Below are 23,535 nucleotides of genomic sequence, written 5' to 3'. Positions count from 1 at the left end.
ACTCTGTGGAGGTCCCTCACTCAACAGGCTTGTTGTGATGCGTATCCCCGTAGATACCAGCACCAGCCGCCGCTTCACGCCGCCCTCCACCACGCTGAGCCCGGGGAAGATGAGCGAGCCGCTGCCGCTGCCCGGCGCCGAGCACAGCGGCGCCCTGGCGGGGAAGCTGCGCAGCGCCGACCGCAGCATGGTGGAGGTCCTGGCGGATCACCCCGGGGAGCTGGTGCGCACCGACAGCCCCAACTTCCTCTGCTCCGTGCTGCCCACCCACTGGCGCTGCAACAAGACGCTGCCCATCGCCTTCAAGGTACGTCCTGCCGCCCGCCCGACAGCGCGATCCTGGGGGGCACGGGGCGGCCGGGGGAGGGATGGGACCCACGCGGCGGGGACGGGACACGCGGGACCCACGGAGGGGACGGGACACACGGGGGGAGACGGGACACACGAGGGGGGACAGCCCCGAGCCTCCCTCCCTTCGCCCGCCGCAGCCACCCGGGGAGCGGAGCGGGTGCGGGCGGGACGGGCGGGACCCCCCGGCCGCTGCCTCTCTCCCGTAACTCTGAAATTTTTTTTTTTTAATTAAAATTAAATATATATATATGTATATATAAATGTCCAAACCCGAAAAGTTTGGCCGCCCAGGGGAGCAGATGCAGGCGCTGCCCATCGCGGGCGGCCCGGAGCTCCGGGCAGCAGCCCCCGGTGGCTGCGGAGAAAAAAAAAAAATAATAATAATTATAACAAGTATATATTTTTATTATTATTACTATTTGGGGTGGTTTGAATAGTAAATCTCGGGGCCTACCCTCCGTTGCCTCCTGCGGCCGCTTCGTTGCACATCCCTCCCTCCCCCGGCCTGCTTTCCCGTTACCCGGCTTGAGGCAAAATTCACCCCCTCCCCTTGCTCGTTTTTTTTTCTTTTTTTTTTTTTTTTTTTTTTTCTTTTCCCACTTCGGCCTATCTCTGGCTGAATACGCTGCCCTTCGTGCTACTGCTGTAGCCGTGCGTCCGAGACGGGGAAGAAATAAGGTAATTGTCCCCTCGTCACCCCGTTCTCCCAGGAGGGAGCCCCGAAAGCCCCGGGTTGGAGTTGGGACGGCTGATGGGGAATCGTCAGCTTTGTGCTTCCCGCTCCCGTCGCTGCTGCACCCCACTGCCTCGGCACGGCTTTGCTGAAGGAGGGCAGCCCCCGGTCTTTCTTTTTTTTTTGGGGGGGGGGGGGAGGAGGAAAGGGAGAGAAGGCACTCAGCCCGGCTCCCGAGATTTTGGGAAGCGCTGCTTTAGGGAAAAGTTGTGCTGTGTGCGGAGAGCCTTCTGGTTCCCGCGGAGACAAGTCTGGGGGAAGGCAGGCACTCATCGGCAGGGCCAGTTCCTAAATTCCCGCGTTCCTGTTAATTAATTCCCTGTCGCCCACGCAGCGGGCGAGTGCTGCTAATTGCTCGGGAAGCTCTCCTGCTGGAAGGCACAGCCGCTGCGTGCGAAACCCCGCTCCTCCAGCCCCGTCCCCGCATGTGCCCGCTAAGGGGGATCCCCCGCAGCCGGGGCGGGGTACTGCCACGCGTGGCCGTGGCCGGGGGACACGGGACACGGGGCAGCCACCGCCCGACCGCAGCCTCGGCTCCCGCGGAGAAGGCGAGAGCGAGCACAGAGATGCGAGCGCGGAGAGAAAACCCCCAAAACGGGAGAGCCTCCCCGTAGGGCCGGCTGAAGGGGATTGCGAGGAGCTCCCGACCCCACAACCGCTCCCCTGGAGGGGGACCCCCCTTGCTGCCGGCGTTGAGAAAGTCGCGACTCAGATCGCGAGGCGATTCGGATCGTAAGAGAGTTTGGATCGTGCCGAAACGAGACAAGTCCGCTCGCTCCCGGGCTGCCAATGTCTTATTCTCACCTGACACCCAAAAAAAAAAAAAAGAAAGAAAAAGAAAAAAAAAAAGCGCTGAGCTTTATTAAGTGTTTGCTCACAGATATTGCATCGCTATGAAGAGGAAGAGAGAGTTTCCTCTTCACGTTTCCTTATCAAAATTCACTAGTTCTATTCGATCTGTAGGATCAGAGTATTATTCCCGACCAAAACGGTCATCTCCGTGCATTACTTTTTTCTAAAATAAAGCACGATTCTCAGAAACTTAGAGAAAAATGCATAACTCTAATAAGGTGCCGTACAGATTCATTTTCCAAGCGCTTCTTGGAAATAATCTAAATCTTAATTTAAAAGGCCAATTTTGTTTGATTGATGCACCAGCAGTAAGTAATTCAGATAGCTGTCAATGCTGCAACTTCCCACTTCTCTGGAAATCCGTATTTTTAAGAGTGCAACAAGGTACTAGATAATGCCAGTCACCAAGTCCCAACTTATCTGTTTAGTCTTTTTTCCAATGTAAATGTTTATATTTCTGCTTCTACTGTTTGTGACTTTTAACTCTAGTTTCTTTTCCTCACTCTGCATTTTTTTAGAATTTGTTTCTAATATTTTCTTCGCGTTTCTTATCGACAAGGTTGCCTTCAGTGTAATTTGAAAATGGTGGTTTTAAATATTTGTTTGGTAAGAGACAGCTGACCCTGGTTTTGTGAAGGTTTTTTCATCCCTAAAAATGCTAGCAGGTATTTCCTTAAGTGAGCAGGCACGCATTTGCATCAGAGGGAGGCGAGGGTAATGCCCAGGTTTTCCCCTTTCTCTTTCTTCTGTCTTTAATATACGTGCCTGAATTAAGGTTTTCTGATAACTTCCTATGAACCGGGAAAGTGCATCAGGTTCACAGCGGCTGATCTTGTGAGACAGCGTGCCTCGTTACACAACGCTCTGGAAGAGAGAATTTATTAGATTAAACGTTTCGAGCAGGGACTATTTTATGCGAAGATCAGGGGAATTGGAAAAGCAGAATGCTGAGCACAGAACAGGCCACAGGAGCGGCTTACGGCACGCAGAGGAGAACAAGAAACAAAAGCGTGAGCCGCAGAGGAATGGGAAAGAGGAAGCTGAAATATATACGTAAAGAGGGAATTTTGACACAGTGATTTTAACTTCGTATGTGGAAGTGAAAATAAGGGTTATAGGTGACAAATGACACTGAAGTGAGGGAGGCAGCCCCTGTATAAGGAGAGAGTCCAAAATACCCGTGGCTGAGGACCCCTGTCTTATTGGGGGAAACAGTTATTACTGGGGAATAAGCATCAGAGACAGATTAAGTAAAGGGGCTGCTGATCTTGTTCAGAAAACTAATAGCAATCAGACCAGGCTGTGACAAGTTGGAACCAATTATAACTGCATGGACGTAAGCTAGAAAATGCTAAGAGGAAGGAAAAATATCAAGCAGCAACTCAGAGGACCTGGTGCAGGACTACTTCCTCTTAGAATATGTAAAAGAGGAAATAAAAACAAGCTAGAGCCTTTTTTCCTCTTTTTTTTTTTCTTTCTTTTTTTTTTTTTTTTGGTGATAGTGGTGCTGAGATCACTACTGCACTACTGTAGACTTAACTGGGGGAACTTCTTAGCAAGAGCAGCAGGTTCTAAGAAAAACTATGACAGAGGACCCGATTCAAGCTCTTACTTTTGCCAGAGCAAATCAAGAGATACTCCAGTCATCCATTCAATGCAGGGCAATAGCCAGGTAAAACTGTGTTGAGAATTCAGTCCTGCTCAAGTAGACAAGATAAAATTAAATTTTTATTAGTTTTACCAGTGTGAATGTTGCAGATACAAGCCAGACAGATTAATGTTAGAAATCCATACATCTCCCAGAGCATCATGTCAAAAATGCAGTGAATCCTGCGTTCCTGAATATTTGTTTGATAGATGCTGGTGCTAAGGAGCTACAATGCAAGCCTTTAGAACGAGGTGAAAGCGTCTGAGCTGTTGCAGGTTTCATTAGTTCAGATTGCAATTTCCATCCACCAGGCTACAGCTGAATTCTAAGTCAATGATTTGCTTTCATGCTTCCAAATGAAAAAAAAAATTGTTTAGTAAGTTGCAATTAAACATTCGGTTGAGGCCTGTTTCTTCATGCACTTATTCTGAATTTATGTATTCAGATAGGGGTGATGAGCAGAGAGAGAACTGGTGCAACTGTGGGGAATTTGACCCTCAGAGTCCGTGAGATGATTGCCTTGGTTTTGTTTTCTCTTGAATTTTACATTTACATGACTTTGCTGTAGCTTAAAAGTAGTGCCGCTGATGTAAATCAGGTCAAAATCAGTTCCTGTTACTTGAATTTGTTTATTGCCAATTACAGAAGTATATTTTGGAAAGTTGATTTCATGTATTTTTCATGCCGGGGTGCCCATTATACTTTGTATTTCGGGCGCGCATCAGTGTAAAAATGTGGCCGCAACTCTGGAAGGTAGTAGTGGAAGTGATTTCGGTTTTCCCCAAATGGCTTTTAGTCCCTGTTTATTTTTGTTGTTGCCGGTCTTTCCTATTTTATCACATTAAATTGTTGGTAATCTGTGCCTGAAAATAAATGTCGCATAAGGAAGCTGAGGATCCTGCGCTTTGATTCCATAGGTGGTGGCCTTGGGAGACGTGCCCGATGGGACGCTGGTGACGGTAATGGCTGGAAATGATGAAAACTACTCCGCAGAACTCAGAAATGCAACAGCTGCCATGAAAAACCAAGTAGCAAGGTTCAACGACCTCAGATTTGTGGGTAGAAGTGGAAGAGGTAGGTATTTGTTCACAGCTGCAGTTCAGTCATCTTTACCAGCTATGTCAAGTTCTGGTTACGCGAAGAGAATTTGAATGCGGGGTATGTAGAGTTTTCGACAGTAGGGAGATCTGATTTAGGCCAATTCCAAAGGTACAGAGCCAGCTGTGTGTTTTTCTTGTTTTTTTCTAGCCTGTCCTCCACGTTATTTCAATTTTTATACAGTAAGTTCTCATTTAAAAAAAAATACCATGCTCAGTGAACCTCGTTTTGACTACAGAATTCTCCCTGACAATTTAGAACAGCACAATATTACGCATGTTTAAGTTTAAATAACATATTTTCAATTTAAAATAGGAATTGTCAGCTTGTGTAGAGAACCGTGACTGTCTCAGGGCTCACAGGCAAACTCTGGAAAAGCCAGTCTCTGCAACAGCATGAGTCGACCTAAAATTACAAATAAAGCCCACATAGATCTAATTTTTTTTTCCAGCTTCATCACAATGTGATTAAGGGATAGGGCACTTTTTCTGACCTTTTTTTCTCTGGAGTAGACATAGAGTCATATACAGTAGGCATTTAATGTACTACTACTGCAAGGTGCATAGGATGGGGTAGGACAGAACAGAGCCAAATAGATGAGCTTAATGTCAGACTTCCTGCATCTCTGTGATAACCAGGAATTACTGGTACAAATAGAAAAGCATTATGAGTCTGAATAACAAGAGTCAAAGCTGACTTAGACTGTAACTATATGTAAATGTTGTTAGAAAGCTGAAAATAGTGTCTCGCATGTGCAGTTCATGTATCGTGTGTGTAAACAGGCGTGCAAAGCGTGATCCAAAAGCCCGTAACATCGACAGAAGGACCCTTTGTAGTAACTTTGCTCTTTGGCTCAAGCCCATAATCTTGAAAACCATAAATTCCAAGCAATCGTGTTTAGGTTTCTGTTACAAGATTATTTGAAGCACTCCTCCTGCATTACTGCCCTTGCTCCTGTGAGCGGAGTGCCTTTGTGTGGCCAGGGTGGTTAAAGCAAACCTACTGAAACCGGTGAGCTGCTGCTTGGAAAAAGCACAGAGAAACAATCGGCCTCTCTGGTTTAAGGTCAAGACTGAAAAACTGTCACATCTTCCATGTGACTTCGTGTGGTATTTACTTATGTGTTTTCCTTTTGTCTAGTTTGTATCTTCAAGTAAAATCGGAACATAACATCACGGTGTTCCAAAGACAACATTGTTGTTTCGGGACAATTCAGTGCTGTAACATTCACAAATCAAAGCGATAGTATCTACGGCACCTAAATAGGTTTCCTTATACTGCCTTTTGGAGCAATTTGGGAGCTGCTGTCTCTCACGACCAGATTGAATACCCTGGGGTACGCTGACCCTTTCTCAGCACCTTCCGCTCCCATGTAGGCACTCTTTGAGAATCCGGGCCATGTCCTGGTGCATGGTGGCACGCGTGGCTCTTACAAACACGCACTGACTTACAACAAGCATGCTTCAGGAGCGTTGCAAAGGTGACCCACTTCTGCTCTCTTTCTCAAAACCTTTTACTCCCAGTGGCAGATGGGTCAGGCTTTAGGCTGAGGAAGTCATTCTGATTATACGCAACAGCTTCTATTTGCCTTTGAAGTCAAATGCATTTGAGGATATTCTTCCAGTGTAAATGCAGGCTGCAATTTTGGAAGAACATGGTGCCGTGGAAACACGGATGCAAGCAGCAAATACATTTTAAGTATAAAATACCCATCCAATCCCTCAGTATCCAGCAGCATTTTTAGGTGAGGATACAGAGGGAGATGTCTTTTAAATCATGTTGTTTGGGCTGTCTTCAAAATGTACTTGTTGGAAAACACCCGCAGCTGAGAACGTAGCTTCGTAATGCTAGCAAAGAATAATAATAGGGTAATGCAGAGAAAATTATATCCATTTACTGAAAACATGAGAGATGCTGTAATGTCTAAAAGTATCAGTCATTAAATGTGTTCATTTGTTATATTAAAGGTTCCACCTTTTCAGTAAATGGAATTTGCATTATGATTCAGAGATGACTGTTTAGAAGATTCAAATGAATAGCTGGCAAAGTGGCTGAGAAGCTAATAAAAACAAACCTGTAGTTCAGTTCCTGGCCACGGCAGCGAAGCTAGGAATCACAACAGTGAACTGTGGGATTTTCAAGGTCAAAATTCAGCGGCGGAGGGAGGGAAGGAGGAGGGGAGAACAGTGGCTGTTCATGCAGAAGGGCTTTGAGGGGTGCCTCGCTCAGCCCCTTGCCGGCCGGCACTCAGCCACAGACACATGTGCGTGCGGGCACAGATGTCCTGCGTTGTGTGGTGCTCTGGTGCTCGGGATCATCTCAGCAGCAGTGGTTTGGGAGCACTGCATGCTGTTAGTCAGTCTCGGAGGTCAGATCTCCCAAGCCCCATTGGCCGCCCATCTTTGGAGCCAGTGACTAATGTATGCCTGTGTTTACTCCTCTAACAGGGGATTGTTTTCCAAAGGTGTGGATTGTTTGCATTTGGTACATGATTTCTGGGGTGCTGTTCTGTTGAATTTGTATAAAGCCTGAAGCAGAAGGTGGCTGCTTCAAAGGGCATTGCTTCCTTTGATACTTCGCTAGAGGAAAATTAACCGAAACTTTGTTTGCTGTGTAATATTTGAGTTTGAATAAGTTCAGTTGCCACCAGTGATAATGTGATGCCAGGAATATTATATGAATAGCGACTGAAAGTTCACATCGGTTGCAGTCATAGTGGACATTATTTGTGTACCTTGGGTGATTTAAAATCACTGCTGGAGAATAAGGAATGGCTTTGCTGAGTGACAGTCCTGGTCCGTGCCTCGATTTCTTTCACTACATGTCGGCTGCCGCTCAGCTGTAAACAGCCCCATTAAAAGCCTTGCGGAACTGTCGGCAAGCCACTTCCCTCTCGCTTTTAAAAGAGGGGAAAATTGTCATTCTTGATAAATGGTTTAAATCTTTTTCTGTGAGCTTTAAATGAGCAAGGTCTAGCAAGACGACTGTTTCAAATGCCCTTGCATAAGACTATTGTCCCCAACCCCATCATAGCACATAAGTGGCTCTCCTCTCACCATGAGAGAGTTACAACAATTTACTCCATTCAGAGGTCTGATCCTGTGCATCTGTCAAAGCATGAACCAAATTTGGCTGCAATTTAAAGAACTGATCAGTGTTTCGCTGCTTATTTCCTATTTACTAGCAAGCAGTGGCCCTATGCTGCTCTGGCTGTGCCTAGAGTTCAGAATTGAAAAAAAAAAAAAAAAAAGCACTTTATTTTCTTGACACCAGGACTGGGAGCTGAGAATATCACAGGTCTCCTGAAACAACGAGATGTTGTATAAAAGCAATTTGGCTGGCTTTCCTGAACAAAACAGATTTACATTGGAATTGGCTGGGGCCCAGAATTACTATTCCTCACCCTAGTTTGAGAATGCTACTGGGAAAACCTGCCTGTCTGGCTTGTAAGCCCGAGTAAGTAATTTCTGAAAGAAAAATGTAGTTTAAAACTTCAGCCAATCTCAGCCCCTCTTGCATGATTACAAAAAAAAAAAAAAATCTTTATTTTTCTCCCTCCATTCATAAAAGTTTCAAACTTCAAAATGCTGCTAATGCAGAGTACCCTGTTTTCTTAATGTATAATGAACCAGTTTAGGTTACTATGATGAAATAAATCCAATGCAAAAAGCCTGGCACCATGGAAGTTCATTGGATAAAACTAAAAATAAATAGTTATTTTGGAGAGGGCAAGCTTCGTGGCTCAGTAAGCATTACATATTTTCCTCATGGAATCATTAATCCCAGTAACTATCTTCTTTGTAAATGTAACGTTAAAAAAAACCAACAACAACAACAACAAATAAACATGTTTTCCAGATGAAAATAATTTTTAATAGGTTATCATAACAGTAGCTGATGGGGAAGTGTCTTGGCTTGCTGCAGAAAATCTCAATCTAAAGCTGAAATCTGTAGCTGCAGCTTCGTGATGCAGCTAGCTTTCCAGCAAGGCCTTTTTAAATACTGAGTTTTGGAAAGAACTGAGCATTAACCCCACATATATATATTTTTTACCTGCTGTCAGGATTAAGCATATGTGAATAAATTTAACGATGTTTTTTTAATTTCTTCGTAGCCTAGGAAGTACCCGTTTTTCACAGGAGTAGCTGGTCGGAGAATATAAGAGGGAGATTACCAAGCATAACCATAAGTTTCTGCCTTTAGAACTCTTCCTTCTGGATATAATTTTGGGGAAGAAAAATCAGTTTAAGCTGGAATCTCAGAAATACTTAAAACACAAAAATTGCTGGCTGGATCCTGAGTCCAATTATTTTTATTGGTCTTCTGAAGTCAGAATTTTGCTCCTTCTGTGTAGCTTCAGCTTGTGCTTGTGTTATTTAGGCATTTTGTTAAAAATTGTTTTATTTTTACTTAAGTGCATTCGAAATTATAAAAGTATGTGCAAAACAGAGGAGGATGCTCTTCAGCAGGGTCGTAAAATCAGTATTAAGCAGCCACCCGGGTCCAGGTCCAAACCATTGGAATGCTTCAGGGGACGTGGTATCAGATACTGAAGTAACAACTCGCCACACTTGCCAGACGAGACAAAAATAGAAGAAACGCAGCAGAAATCATCAAAGCTGAAAAAGGGACAGTTGGTAGAACTGCAAAACAACTGCTTAGTGATACTTCAGGCTGAAGGGTGTGCAGTGGTAGCGGATGCGCTGGCGGGAGGTTGTTTGGTGCTCTGGCTGGGTGTTTGGGGTACAAATTGATTTGGTTACAAATAGGTTTGTATCACAGGGCTCCTCTCTGTCTACCCATCAGGCCTGAGCGGAGAATTTTTCTCTAAAAGACAGAGGCTGGAAGCGATCGTTTAGTTTTTGAGTGACTTAGGGTTGCTTGGACATGCCGTTAATTTTATCAGGTCACCGTGCAGGCGTCCAGCGAGCGGACTCCTGACGGGTCAGTGCGTATTTCGAGTTTGACAGCACGGGTCGCCGTGCGATTAATTAGCAAACGCAGCCCTTTAAGCACGACTGCTGTCCCGGTGCAAGCCTTTGGCAGAGGCTTGCTGGTTGGAGGAGGCGGGGGAGACGGCTCGCGTGTTACAGGCGTCCAGCCCGAGTCGTCTTCGGTGCACTCCCGGTACGTGCAGCCGTTTTTCTATGAATTGCTGATTGTGTAAGAAAGTATATGATACAGCTCGGCGAGGGTGTCTGGACTGAAAACATCATGTGGTCTGCGAGGCTGAGCATGACTGGAGCTATCTTTGCCAGCTCACAAACACTCTGCTGGGTTACTTAAAATTTGGTCTGGGCAAAAGAACTCTCAATCAGAAAGCGTCAACAGGAGAAAAATAATGGCAGAGTGATTTTGAGAACTTCCTGTCTCCGGGAGCATTACTGCTGTAAACAGTGACCATGCCAAGTGCTGAACCACTGCCCTCATTCCAATAACAATAAATCTATTTTTTGGTTGTGCAGAGCTGTGCTTGTACATTTTTTAAACTCAGGGTAACGATGAGGATGAGGCAGACACTATCCTCCGAGCATTTTCTTGTTTTCTGCAATGATAAAAGAAGTTGGGCTTACCAGGATACTGCCTCTGGAAGACAAAGTACCTCTCTAGATGAAGAGGTTACATAGTTTCAAGTGATCTGTTTGCCCTTCAACTTTTATTTATTTTTTTCGTTCTTTTTATTTTGGTTTGGTTTGTACTTTAGTGTGCCTCCTTCAGTTGAGCTGTTTGAGTTCTGGTAAAAAAACATTTATTTTTGTGTGTAGGTATGTATGTATGTACGCACCTATGTTACAACCCAAATAAGAGCTTCTGTTCTGTGCTCAAAATGAGATCATTCTGAGATATTAATTAGGACCCGGGCTTCAGGGCTGTCTAGTGAACTTCGGATGACTGTCCTATGGCAAGCATTTCTTGTCAGCTCACTCAGCCTTAGCAGAAGTGAGGATGCTGCAAATTGCTGTCAGGAGAGCCTTCCTTTTCCAGCAGTCATGTGCATAAACCCTCCTCAGCCTGAATCAGTCTCTGTTCCCTTCCCAAAATCATTTAGCAACAGCAAAAACAAAAACAAAACAGACAAAAAAAAAAACTTTTTTACCTTGATGCTGACTCCCCACCTCTTTCACTCCCATCCTGTTTCTCCCTTGTTTTCCCATCACACTGTTTCATCACAACTTTCTCAGCCTCTTCAGACTGACCCCATTCCCTTCATCTGTGTCTGCATCCACCTCCGTCTCTTGGCCCCTGTCCTCTGCTGGTGCTCCTCCTGCCTCTCTCATTTGAGACGGTCACTGAGAACCCCTCGCAGGGACCAGGCTGCATCCAGCAGCACCAAAGCCCTGAGCTGCTACTGTTTATCACAGTGGTGCCTGTGGGTGAGGCCCGGGTTGGGACTCATGTGCCAGCCTCTACAACCGGAGCTGGGTTTGGCCTCCAGCGTGGTGCTAGGATGGAGGAATTAAATTCCTTCCACCCTCCTCCCGCGGGGAGCTACCTCCCATGCTGTGCAGGCATGGCAGGGTGGAGAGGGCCGAGAGGAGAGGCGAGGAGGAGAGCAGCAGCTGTCCCGAAGGCTTGATGCCATAAGAGCTCTTTAGCGGGGCGGTGCTTGGAGCAGTGCGTATGCACAACATCAGTTCCCTGAAGTTTAGGGAGGAACTGAAGGAAACGGTTTGGCAAGGCCGCAGAGTTTCCACAGGCTAGACTTTATGCACCACGGCTCCGACAAAGCCATGTCCATATCTGAGGCCTCAGAGGCCGTCCTGCTCTTGGAAGTCGTCTCTGGTAGAGCTTGGCAGGTCCCAGGCTCATAATGGCAGCGTTATCTCCCCGTTGCTGACGGCATGGATATCCATCAAGTGACCCCGGACTTCTGCCGAGCTCTGAAATCAATGCGCATTGCATTAGTGTAATGACAGCATGGAGGAGTCCTTCCTCCAAGAAAATGAACTGAGAGTAAACAGTCCCCATGTGCACTCCCACGCTCAGCTAGCTACTGACGAAGCGACTTGTCAGGCCGCCTTTCGGCCTTCACCTGCTTTGGGACACTGCAGACAGAAGTCCCTCCTGCTACAGCAGCAGCGACGATAATTGCTTGCCGTATTCAGAGCAGCACATTGCTCTTCCAGCCATCCCACACCTTACTTGTTCCCTGTGCCCGGTGCTCTGCCGGCAACCACACCAGTAGGCCATCATCTTCATGGCTCTGTAGGGCAAGGAGTGGGTTTTGTCCCAGCTCCAGCGGCGTGCCAGCGCAGGAAGGTGTGCCAGAATCAGCCATCACAGTGACAGCACACCATGCTGAGCTGCTCCTCCCTGGGGGCTGAGCTCGTGGCCGTGGTGCAGTGGGGATGGACAGCAGAGGCAGCACCCTCAGATAGCCAGCCACAGCTTCTGCTGCCGGGCTCCAGCTGTATGGGGGCACCGAGGGGTGTAATTTGGGGCTTAAGCACTTAAATCAAACCCGAATCCCACTTCAGGCAGCTAAATCCTCTTGTGAATCTGGGCCTTAACCTTTTCATGTCTGCCTCATCACCTGTAAAGTGTGGGTGATAATTTCTACCTCAAAAAGCTTATTAATGGCTTGAAATTATAGCTGGGTTAAGGTCTATTATTAGGCTTAAGGATCCCAAGGCATTCTCTGCGAAAAGGTGGTAGGTGGTTTTGCAGTTAAGTCATCTCATTTTGAACCGTCCTGTCCATTTTGTGTCCCCGGTGCTGTTTTCTTATTTCCCTGAACTATTAGCAGTGACACAGTGCTCTGCTGAAAGATGGTGTTTATGTTCCACCCGAGAGCTGGACACACTTCTGGAGGCAAAGACACTTCTGAACACTTGTTCACATATACCCCAGCCTCTGGCATAGGGAAGCACTGCGTTTAAAAAATTTAAAAAATCCCTGATAGATGGTAAGCCGCAGCCTGAAAGCAGAGGTTCAGTTTTTGGGGTGGCCAGTTCATACGGAGTGTCTGAAAATTCATATGGAGTTTCTGAAAGTCATCTTTGGGGAAAAAATAACTCTACTTTAATTTCGCCCTCCATAATTTGTGCTCAAACAGCTCAGGTCTTAAAAATATCGTAACAAGAAGCACTACATTTTACAACTCAAACTGCAGTTTCTCTGTGCTGACACTCTGGTGCAGAAGCCAGGCAACCTGTAGCATCTCATTCTTCCTCTGCTGTAATTATTGTCTCCACCCAAGTTCATAAGAATTTTATAGTGGTTACTGCAGCAACTCCACTTATAGTTAGAGGCTGCTTGACTTTTCCATTAAAAGGTCTTTCCTCTGCTTCCCCCCACAACCCAGCGTTTTAATGCTTTAATCCATTTTGCAAACTTGATCCGCAGGCTTTCAGTCTAAGAAGGCATCACACCCCCAAAATTCAGTTAAAACAGGTCACTCAGGTTGTCTTTCAGAACAGGATGGAAAAACACTTTTTTTTTTTTATATTGTCAGACACTGTTGTGTCAGACTCTGGTGCCCATGCTCACTTGCACACATATGCTCATCACCTCCATCTCAAAGCCTAAACGCCGGTGTGTACATTGGACATAAACCTAAGCGAGCTAAAGTACAAATAACGTTCCTGCTGGCCAAATTCCTGCCACAGCTTGAAGCAGTCTCTCTTCAGAAGTTAGGCAACATGACAATATAGGGGGCATTCCTGGTGGTTTTGTGTATTTGTGGAGTGTTGACATTGCTATACAAAAGTGACTAATGTCTAAGCTACTACTGGATGTCATCTGAAGCTGACTGCTGCAGGATCCCCTCTGTTCAGAGACCTCCTTCCTGCGACCCAGATCCCAAATTACTTGACTGTTTGTCTTGTGTCTTCAGATAGTTCGTTTGTGCCCTTTCCCATAAGCTCAGAGATGTCCTCCTACCTGCTTTCTGCTGCAGCTCCCTTCCTGATAAATGTCCATGACCATATCTAAACCTGCTGTCTCCTGCTACTGAAGCACCACCATTTTGTCTCTAAACAGAATAAATTGTGCTTTTATGGCACATTCACAGCATTTGTGGGACGGAAAAATAACGTGAAGGTAGTAGAAGTAATAACCTGAGGGAATTAGATTGAGATTGGCGACTAGTATGTAACATTTTAGACATCAACGCAAGTTCCTGAAGCAGAGAAGGGCCACCAGGTGCCTTGCAGGCAGACATTGGAGCAGCAGCAGCAGTGGCTGCACTTTTACACACATTGCCAGACTGTCGACGAAGGGATTAGCACAGAGGCCCCTGCGAGGCTGGAGGAGGCGGTGGCCGGTATCATCATGACAGCACATGGGACTGGGAAGTGAAACCCATCATCAGCACAGAAGTGAAACTGCCTGCACACAAGCTCATCAAATTAAAATGTAAACAACTGGCCAAAAAAAAAAAAAAAAGAGAGAGAAAAAAAATGGGACAGTTTTAGTGAGCTGAGTCCTCTCTTGCAGCTCTTGAGAGCGTGAACGATCCTGTTCATGCAACAGAGAACCACTCTTCTGAGGGTTTCAGACCAAGTGCTGTGTTATTTGCTACAGTAATGGGTAAAAAGTAGCATTCAGGCAAAGATGTGGTTTTTGAACTGAGGGTGACACATTTCTGGGGTGCTTGGGGCTAGCATTTTTTGTTTACTCCAGCTGGAAGGCAATTTCCTTTTTTTTTTCTGAGGAAAGGGATCGATTGTCAGTACCTCTTTAGGAGATCAAAGTGTAGGGGAAAATCAGCTTTAGGATCTGCTACCTTCAGGGGCCCGAGTCAGCCTTATTTTAACAGCTGTAAGTTACACTGAGCACAGAACCAGCTTCTGTGTTGGCTTGCTTAAATATTTCATGTCAACAGCATGCGGGTGTGGGGTTATGTTTTTAACTTATGAAATAAGAAGATTGTTGGGGACAGTCCTCAGAAAGGTGTCAAGGACTATTCTTATCACCCAGATAATGCTTTTAAGGTAAATTTAGATGTTAGTACCTGCTTAGGTTGGCAGTGCCTCTATTAACGTTGCTCGATTTCGGTTACGTAATTTTGGTTGCTTAACGTGGTTCCTGTGTTGCCCTAGGTTAAATGTCGTGCATATGTTTCACCAGCATAATGCCTTGAAATGATTTCACCTGTGATACAACCTTTCTCCAGCCTTCCAGCACAGGGAAGTCGTGGTGAATAAAGGGTATGGAGAATGTGTGGGGAGGAGAAGAGAATGAGGTGCATGTCTTGCCTAAGCACTCGGTCGTGCTGCAGGGAGCTGGGAGGGAGGCAGAAGGGCAGCAGCATGTCTGCTGTGTCCTGTAGCAGCAAGGATGCTCTACTCAGCTTTAGGGAGCTGCTTGTGGCTTTTCTAGCACTTCCTGCACAGCAAATGAAGTAGCTCATGGCTGGGGCCAGGGGTAGAGCAGGGCTGCTTTTGGAAACTTGGCCCCATGTAAATCCAGAACAAAACACCTATTGATTTATTTAATGGGATCAAGTTTTCATTTGGGGTAAGTGAATGCCGTGTAAACACAGATATAAGAACTTCCTGGAGTGAGCCACTTGACAAAAATTTTCAAAAGTGTACCTTCATGCTGACCCAGTCTGGTTTGGCAGGAGACAGGTGGGTGTATTTCCCAAATCTTGAAGTTTCCACGCACACCCACGGAACATCCCTATAAGTATGCAAACAGATCAGTTGCCCTGCAGCTGATTTGCGTGCACAGCTCTTGCATTTCTTTGTGCAGTGACCCTGATTTGCTAACATCTCCCCATGTGCTTATTTATCCATTTGGTCCGTTGTTCTGTCGTGGTCAGAGTTTGCAAACAATTTACAGTGCAGTAGCGTATGAGGTTAATAACATTTTTTTTCTTATATTTAAATTAGGTGGCATTTGTGGTACTGATGGTAAACAAATTACGTTCTTTTTTTGATGCCGCTTACTTCAACTGCAACTCTTTTCTGATGAAATAGCCACTGGACCAAGCATAACAGGCAAAGCTGCATGCTTACCGTGTGAAACTGTAACTGACAACAGGGCAAAACAGTTATCATCCAATGATAACAGTAGTTGTGCAGGTTTATTTGCAGTTGGAAATACAATTTGAAGAACTACAAGAACATTTCACTCATATCATGAGCAACAGTCAACTAACGAAGTGTCAACTTATGTTGGCCTGTCTCACCTTATTGATTACCTTTGAATTATCCAGCTAACAAAGTATAATGTGGCTTAAGTGATAAAAATGACAAAATTTGGCCTAAGTGAATAACAATCAACAGCTGAGAATGAATATGTGTGCATGTATTGCATCCTGCTCAGGGATACAGACAGATATGTTATTAAAATGCAGTAGGCATCTTTACTTTGGCAGATACCCAAAAGATGTTGTGAGAAATTGTAAAGATGTATAAAATTGATCATTTAGCATGGTTTAATAAAAGTAAGTACATAAGCATTAAAAAGTAGAAGCTGGATAAAAGACAGTATCATAATCATTCTTACTAGAATTTGGAAGTCTGTCACTAATATCATAGAAATGTCTGTAATATAATTTGTATTGCATTTTTATATTACATTTCATATTTTGCCATCCATACCTTCTGTCCTTGTCAGCACAGGCATTCTTATCTCTTTTCCCTTTTCCTTCTTCTTTTTATCTAATATTTTACTGTAATGATTTAAAACAAAACACAACAAAACAAAAAACTCTAATGACACATCTAAGATCAGCAGAAAAAAATCCCAAAAGAAAAATATAGTAAATGTGATCACAGCATCTGATGGCATCCCTTTCTTCCTCCCCACCATGTGGGCAGACTTCTGAAGCTTTAACTCCATTTTCATTCTGTCCTCATTTGGCTGACCCTTCTTCAGTGGAATCAATGGATCTTTTTGCCTAAGAAAGAGATAGAATAAAATGAAAAGATAAGTGTGAGGGGTGGTTTGTCTTCCCTAAAGTGTGTCTGTTCTCATTCCCCCTTGCGTCTGCCCATGCCACCACCTATATTTTAAGCATGCCTTCCCACCCCCAGATCCATCTGGCCATGACACAGCTCAGGGATGACTAAAGCAGCACGCAGGAGCTTCATGTGACCGTGTTGTCACTTGAGATTCATTTTCCCCCCTTGGTTCCTCCCGGACATTCCCAGGGGCTGCACTTTACAAGCCTATTGCTCCCTCTAGAGCCCTTCAGCCCCGTGCTGGGTTGTTCTGGGAAACCACTGACATAAATCCCTCGTCCTGCCGGACATGAGCTCATGGCTCTCTTTGCTTCCAGACTCGGTCAGATGGGATGCAGCTGAATATTGCAGGGCAGAGCACGGGTACAACACCTTCGGATGCTTGGGAACTGGAGGCTGATCCTTCCCATTTGCTGGCCCAGGAACAGCATTGCTGGGCAGGCACTGGCAGACATTATGCTTTGCGCTTCCTCTTAAGTTCTTACAGCTTCGCACAGCATCCAGGGATCTCACAAGCAATCCTGTAAAGTCATGAGCTGGGGACAACAGACTTTAGCTGTCAAATCAGCAGTAACTCTCCAGGGCACTGTTGGTAGCCTGGTCTCTAGCAAGCCCTTTGGCAGTCTCTGGGTATCATTTCAAAAGTCAGTATTGCATTTTGGCCAAAAAAGCTACTGTTTCCATTATTTTTTTTTTCTGAAAGGGTACTGACATTAATGCTCCTGCAAAATAAATGTTACCAGGCAATTTTTCCTACCCTAGCTATGTGGGAATACTTGATGGAAGCAGTGAGTCCTGTGCTCTACCCATAAACATACGACAGTATGTCTGATGCCAGTGGGAAGGGTTTCCAAAGGCAGCGCTCTGTCCCACATCTGGAGAATTTAATCCTTGTGCTCATCAGGTGCTCTGTGCCTGACGTTAGGAGCTGCCAGGGATAGCTGCAGAGAGCAGCACTCTCTGAAAGGACTGGTGGACCCCAGCAAGGCACGGCTTGGCGTGGGCATCACCCTTCAGCCCTTCCACCATTGGCACAGACTCCCATGATGATACACTAGTGATCAGCTTAAACACGTTGAGGCACACATCATAGACCCAAAGTAGAGGTCTCAGATTTTGATATTAGTCAATGAAGGGCTACATGCTGGCTTGCTGTCACCACTGGGCCATAAACAAATTGTCATCATGACTGTTTGAAGCATCTGAACCAGGCCAGCATTTCAGAAGGTCCTCCTGGGGTATGTGATCCCTCTTTATACTCACTAGAGAGGTCAGTCTTTCACTTAGCCTGTGTGACTCAGCTTTGGAGGCACCCGTTCCTTCCTGAGCTGAGCAGAGATGCACAGTGCTCAGCATAAGTCTTCTGCCCTTAGTCAGGAGGTCCAGTTACTTAGAAATTAGAAATCATGGCATCTACTATATCCTCCAGTGCTAGGGAGTCTGAATATGGCCTGCAGTGACTAATCTGGTATTATTTCCACCAGTATAGTCTGCTGCATATTGTATATCTGTGTGTGTGTGTGTGTGTGTGTGTGTGTGTGTGTGTGTGCTGGTGTATAGGTGTATTATGCAAGGGTATGCTGAAAATAAAAATTTGTCTTGTATCTTGGCTCTACCATAATACATAAAAACAAGGAGGGGAAGTTTATCGTCATGCTGTCATCCCAAAGCAGGTACACCCATAAAACATATATTTCACTAACAATACCTCCAATCTAAACCTGCCTTTGTCAACCAGGCACATAAATGATGAATAATGTAGAAGCTATGAATAAAAATGATAAAACCACTTAATAAAACTAAATGTAAATGAAACAGAACAACCAGAGAAAAACACAGCCAGAATTATTGGTAAGCAGCAACGAGTGACACGTAGGTTTATGGTTATATAGCCCTGTGGTTAACCAGTATGTGGTTAATGAATAGTCTTCTGTCAACAAGAAGTAAGCTAAGTATCTTCCTGCTTTTGCCAGCTTGTATCACAGACTTATATTGGTTCTGAGATCTCTGTTTTGTAGATCTTGAAAGTAACTTTGCTCCCCTCTTCTTTATCCTGGTCTTGTGGACTGATAATGTGGCCACATCGTCCTTACAGTTCATCATTCTAATGTCTTTTTTTTTTTTCTGCATTTTTTTTCTATGTGGAAACTCTTCAAAGGCCTTCTGAATAAACAAATAGACTGTATTCTAGCAAAACAGCAGAAGCACCTTAGCTAACGCATCAGCAGTTGTCAAAAAATAAACTGTGAACAAGATGGAAGTACTGCAGATTAGTAAAGGGAATAATGCATATTTTCAAAGTCTCTCAGTCTCGGTGATCTAAGTGTTGCATCTAACAATATAGGGAAACTACATATATATATATTTTCTTTTTTGAAAGAAGAAAGAACTACAGGTGCCTCTCCGATGTTAGTTAAGTCTAATGCTAAGGGTGTTAAAGCTTGTTGGAAGGAAGCTTATTGAACTTTGTTACTGATGCCTCGTAGAAAGATCTGGTGTGATGGTGGAAAAAGAATAAAAAAGCTTTATCACATAACTTGGTATTAAAAAATGTCAGGAACACCATGATCCTTGGTCAAGGTAGGTGTAGGACACAAGAGTTGGGGTCCAAAGTCCCTGAGACAGTGATCTAAAATTACTTTTGCTTCAGCTGGAATTCTTTTGATCTCAGGGACTGCTTTCTAGTAAGAAAGTGGAGGTGCAAAGATAGCGGCCTGGGATCTGGGAGGTTTGTATTTCAGCTTCTGTTTTCTCAGGGCTGTGATTCAGGATTATTGTCGGATTTAGTTGCAGCAGCCAAAGTGGTTAGCATCGCTGGCCACAGGCTTCCTGTGAGATCTTGGCCAAGACACTTTATCTGCCCACAGTTCCTCATCTGCAAAGTGGGGAGAATACCTCTCTAATTCAGAGGGATGCGATGAAGACAGTTTCCAGTAATAACTATGCGTGTGCGGTGCGCTCACTGTGCTGTTGATGCAGACCATTAGCACCACGGTAGGAATTGCATTAAAGAGAAGTATTGAATTGCAAGTAAATGTGCATAGGGAGGGGGAGAATATTGCTGCTTGAGGCAGGCATTTATACTTGTATTTACATTTACATTTATATTTATTTATATAGATAAACCAAGCAAACTATAGGAGTGGGAGGTCTTAGGAGGGAAGAAACTCCTCCTTCAGGAGGACTGGAGCCAAGCGATGGAATGAGCAGGCAGAGCTGTACGGGAAGGGCACAGCATGTGTCCAAAGGAGAAGAACCTCAATATTCTTACAACAGTTCCTGGTTATCTAACTTGAGGTGATGGCCCTTGATGTCTCTGACTGATAATGAAGATTTCTGCCAGTGTCTGAATCCGCCATGATGCTGAGATAACGATGCTAAACCTGCTGACAGCCAATGTTTTTACTGCTGTCCAGGCCAAAGTCGTAATGAATACATACATGAGGTCTTATCAAAGATAGAGAAAGTTACTTCTGTTACTGAGGAAATGCCTAAAGTAATGCTGGCATTGGCCAAAAGCAAATCAGAGGTAGCAGGATTTGAATGCATCACAGTCACAAGGGGATACAAAACCATCCAGCCTCCCCAGCAGCCATCCAAATGAGCACTTTTCAGAACTCAGAGCTGTGGCATGCACACAACAGTTTTGAAAAGGCCTTCACAGTTTTCTTACTGAATAATAGAGAAACTGAGCATAATGCTCCGCTATGTCTTCATAACATGTTTTAATTCTCTGCGGACAGGCAGCGGGGATTTTTTATTTTTTCCATTCCCTTGTTTCTTGGCATTGCAGTAGCAGATTATTTTTAAAGGGTTCATAATATGGAATTGATCTAACGCTAGCTTCAACACCAAAGCACGGGATTTTACGATCTGCCTAGGGGACCTGAGCACCCAGTTCTCTTTAATTTTAACAAGCACTGTTGATCAGATTCCTGTGGCAGTTTTGGAAGAGTCAGCCACAATTTCCAAGCCTCTCTGAACTAACAGCTTTTAGAAAGTACAGATAGTGCACCAGTAGTCAAGTAGATCAGATAAACTACAACTGTTAGGGGTAACCACCTTATTTTACAAACAAAATATAGATCATTTACATATAAATTAATTATTATTTTTTTCAAATGCTTTGAGCGGTTGCCACAGAGGGAATGCATCCAGCAGCAGACAGTGGTGAGGTTATACACCACGCTGTCTGTGCTTGTATCTGTCTTTAGATATGGACAGTTGAAGTGTTTTGGTGCCATTTGGAGTGTTCTGGTGCTATTGGAAAGGACGAGTACACCTTTTCTCGATGTATGTTCAGTAACCTTTTTTCCTGTTGCAGGGAAAAGCTTCACGCTGACCATCACAGTCTTCACGAACCCTCCACAAGTAGCCACGTACCACAGAGCCATCAAGATAACGGTGGATGGACCTCGTGAACCCAGAAGTAAGTGAACTAACAACAACATTTGCAAAAGGTGATGTTGATGGTTTAGTACAGGAGTTCCTCACCAGCCACATGAAATGCAGCAACATCCAGTGCATGTGGAGCAGTGGAGGTGCCTCAAGCCAAGGCTGTCCCATGAATGGTTTTAATTATGCCTTCCTGAAGCCTTATTTTTCAAGGGTGCCCAGCTGATCCAGAATATGAATTGCATTGCATTTATGAAGTATCTACCCAGGGATGATTTGGATCATACCCAAAAGCTGACAAAAGGGATGCTGGTAAAAGGTGGGCAGTGTATACCCTATGCATCATTTCTTGCTAGCCTCGCCTTTCAGATGTTAAGAGGGTTTTAAAGCATTGGAAACCAATATGTCATTGATCCAAATTTTCAAGCTCAGCCACCCTGCGAAAATAAATAAATGCCTGAGAGAGGACACCTGGTTGCTGCATTGTAGAGTTCACTGTGCCTCGTTCCTTGGTATAACTTGGGAAAACAGTAATTGTTGAGAGTAGTGCTTCCAACAAGCAGATGCAATTACCCCACTGGAACACCCATTCTCACAGACAGGCAATCTTTCCTATTTTTTTTTCTTTTTTTTTTTTTTAAGAATAAATTATAAGGAGAAGATGAATGATTTGGTATCTTCAGGGAATTGCCCACACTTTTCACACACGCAGTTGTTTTTGTGAGGTTGAAGAGGGAAGGTTGCTTTGTTTGGGATGGAAGTGGGGTGAGGGTGGAACAGATAGGCAGATGTAAATGCTCCTGCAGCACATGCTCTGCCTGTTACCAGAGGCAATCCTTAACCTCAGTCACTAGCCTGTGTGTGGAATTTTCATATTTTTATCAAAATGCCCTGATGCAAATTGAGGTTTGTGGTTAGTTTTTCACTCCTCCTGCACACTTGGCAGAAGTTCTGGCTGTTGCTTAAGTGGAGTCGTCCCGGGAGAAGAGAGCAGTAAGATTCAAACACCCACTAGAGAATGAGACTTACGGCTCTGGGCTACTTAATTGAGTGGTGGAAAAAAAGAATGATTTGAAACTTGAGTTAAAATAGCTTAGAAAACTCCTATCTTTCATGTACATTTTCTTCCAGAGCCTTCATTTGTCTGAGTTGTGTCGTGATGCTGCATACATTTAATGGAAGTTTCTGCCCTATATTTTTTTGGATGTGAGGCCAGACTTTAAAACAAATACTGCTGTCAGGGCAAGGCTTCTTACTTAGTTTGCATTTGTTTTTCTGAAAACTGTGGTTGGATTGTCCGTGAAAAATATCCCCGGTGAACAAGGCAGCTGTGCACATAAAATAGATATTTGTATATGCGAGCTACTGATTTGCATATGCAATTACCTGGGCATGTTCATAGTTTGCACACAACAAATAAGCATTAGTTGTTTGAATATGAGTCTGCTAGAATAGTAAGAAACAAAACCATCCTGCAGGCATACCTACTGTTTTAAATCAATTCTTCAGTTGCTATAGTAGTTAATATTTAATAAGATTCTACATTTTAAAAAGGAAGTAGAAATATAATACATTCTGAAGCAACACATGTATCTTCCTGACTCAAATGTATATAAAAGCTTCCTTGTAAATGATTTCACTTTGTCGTAAGCAAGTCAGAGGTACAAAGGAGCTCCATAGTCGAGGAGGCTTTATGTGTGTTGTGAGCAGACGTCAGCCCCCCACCTTGGCAGGAATGCACAGCTCCTTTTATCGCTAAGTCACTCGTGACACAAGGTAGAAGGGATTATGCTCCTTTCACTTGTAAGTGGGCTACAAAGTCCTTCAGCTTGACTTCCCACCAGGGGGTTCTGAACTGTGGCGGCTGTTGCAGTCAGTCTGGACCCTGCTGTCCTCCTGGTACATCTGACTGAAATACGGAGTGGCTCGGAGGGATGTAGCACATGCTGCGAAGGAAGGAAGAAATAGTACCCAGTGCTTTCCCCCTTCCTTGTTCCTCACATGTTTGGAACAACCCTTACCTCAGTTTTCTCAGCTAGCACCACGTCACCAATTTCTAGTAATTAAACTCAGAATTCATTCTCTCCAAGTAACTCTTGTGGCTCTGAGACAGTTCTGTCTGTTTTGGGCTATACATTTCTTTTTATGCCCTCGCTCAGTGGGTGTATCCTCTTCTGCACTGACCCGATTAGATCAAGGTGCATTTGCAGCCTGTACAAAACAGGGTTGCATGACTGCTACCTGTACAAACTCACGTGTAAGATTTGTGGCTGGTCATATCAGCACATGCATGCTGTGTCCTGAAAAGCTTTGAAATGATATCAGCCTTCTTGCATTCAGGCAGGAATCAAAATAAAAACTGCTAGATTAGAGGAGTGTTTCTTGATTCAGTGATCAATATTTGGGAACTTCCGTGCCTGGAGATCCATGACTCACTCTCTCTCCTGACCTGAAGGAACTGCAGAAATACTGAGCTGTGTTTTCTAAGATGTCCTGATTCGAAAGAAATCTGAGGAAGGTAGCAGTGGGATCAAAATTAGATA

General features: G+C 44.6%; 1 protein-coding gene across 4 annotated transcripts in view; it reads left to right on the top strand.

The window, feature by feature from the left end:
• RUNX1 (RUNX family transcription factor 1) overlaps positions 1–23,535 on the top strand; it is a 164,348-nt gene that overhangs the window by 93,019 nt on the left and 47,794 nt on the right. For all 4 annotated transcript variants that reach the window (XM_048071509.2, XM_048071511.2, XM_048071510.2 and 1 more), the window contains 3 exons: positions 54–307; positions 4,502–4,658; positions 20,922–21,026. In XM_048071509.2, coding sequence (XP_047927466.1) covers positions 54–307; positions 4,502–4,658; positions 20,922–21,026 — 516 coding nt within the window. The remainder of the gene's footprint in view (positions 1–53; positions 308–4,501; positions 4,659–20,921; positions 21,027–23,535) is intronic.

The sequence above is a fragment of the Anser cygnoides genome, chromosome 1 (genome assembly GCF_040182565.1).
Source record: "Anser cygnoides isolate HZ-2024a breed goose chromosome 1, Taihu_goose_T2T_genome, whole genome shotgun sequence".
In the NCBI taxonomy this organism is placed as follows: Eukaryota; Metazoa; Chordata; class Aves; order Anseriformes; family Anatidae; genus Anser; species Anser cygnoides.
The sequence above is the reverse complement of the archived record's forward strand: the minus strand, read 5'-3'. Positions and strand labels throughout refer to the sequence as shown.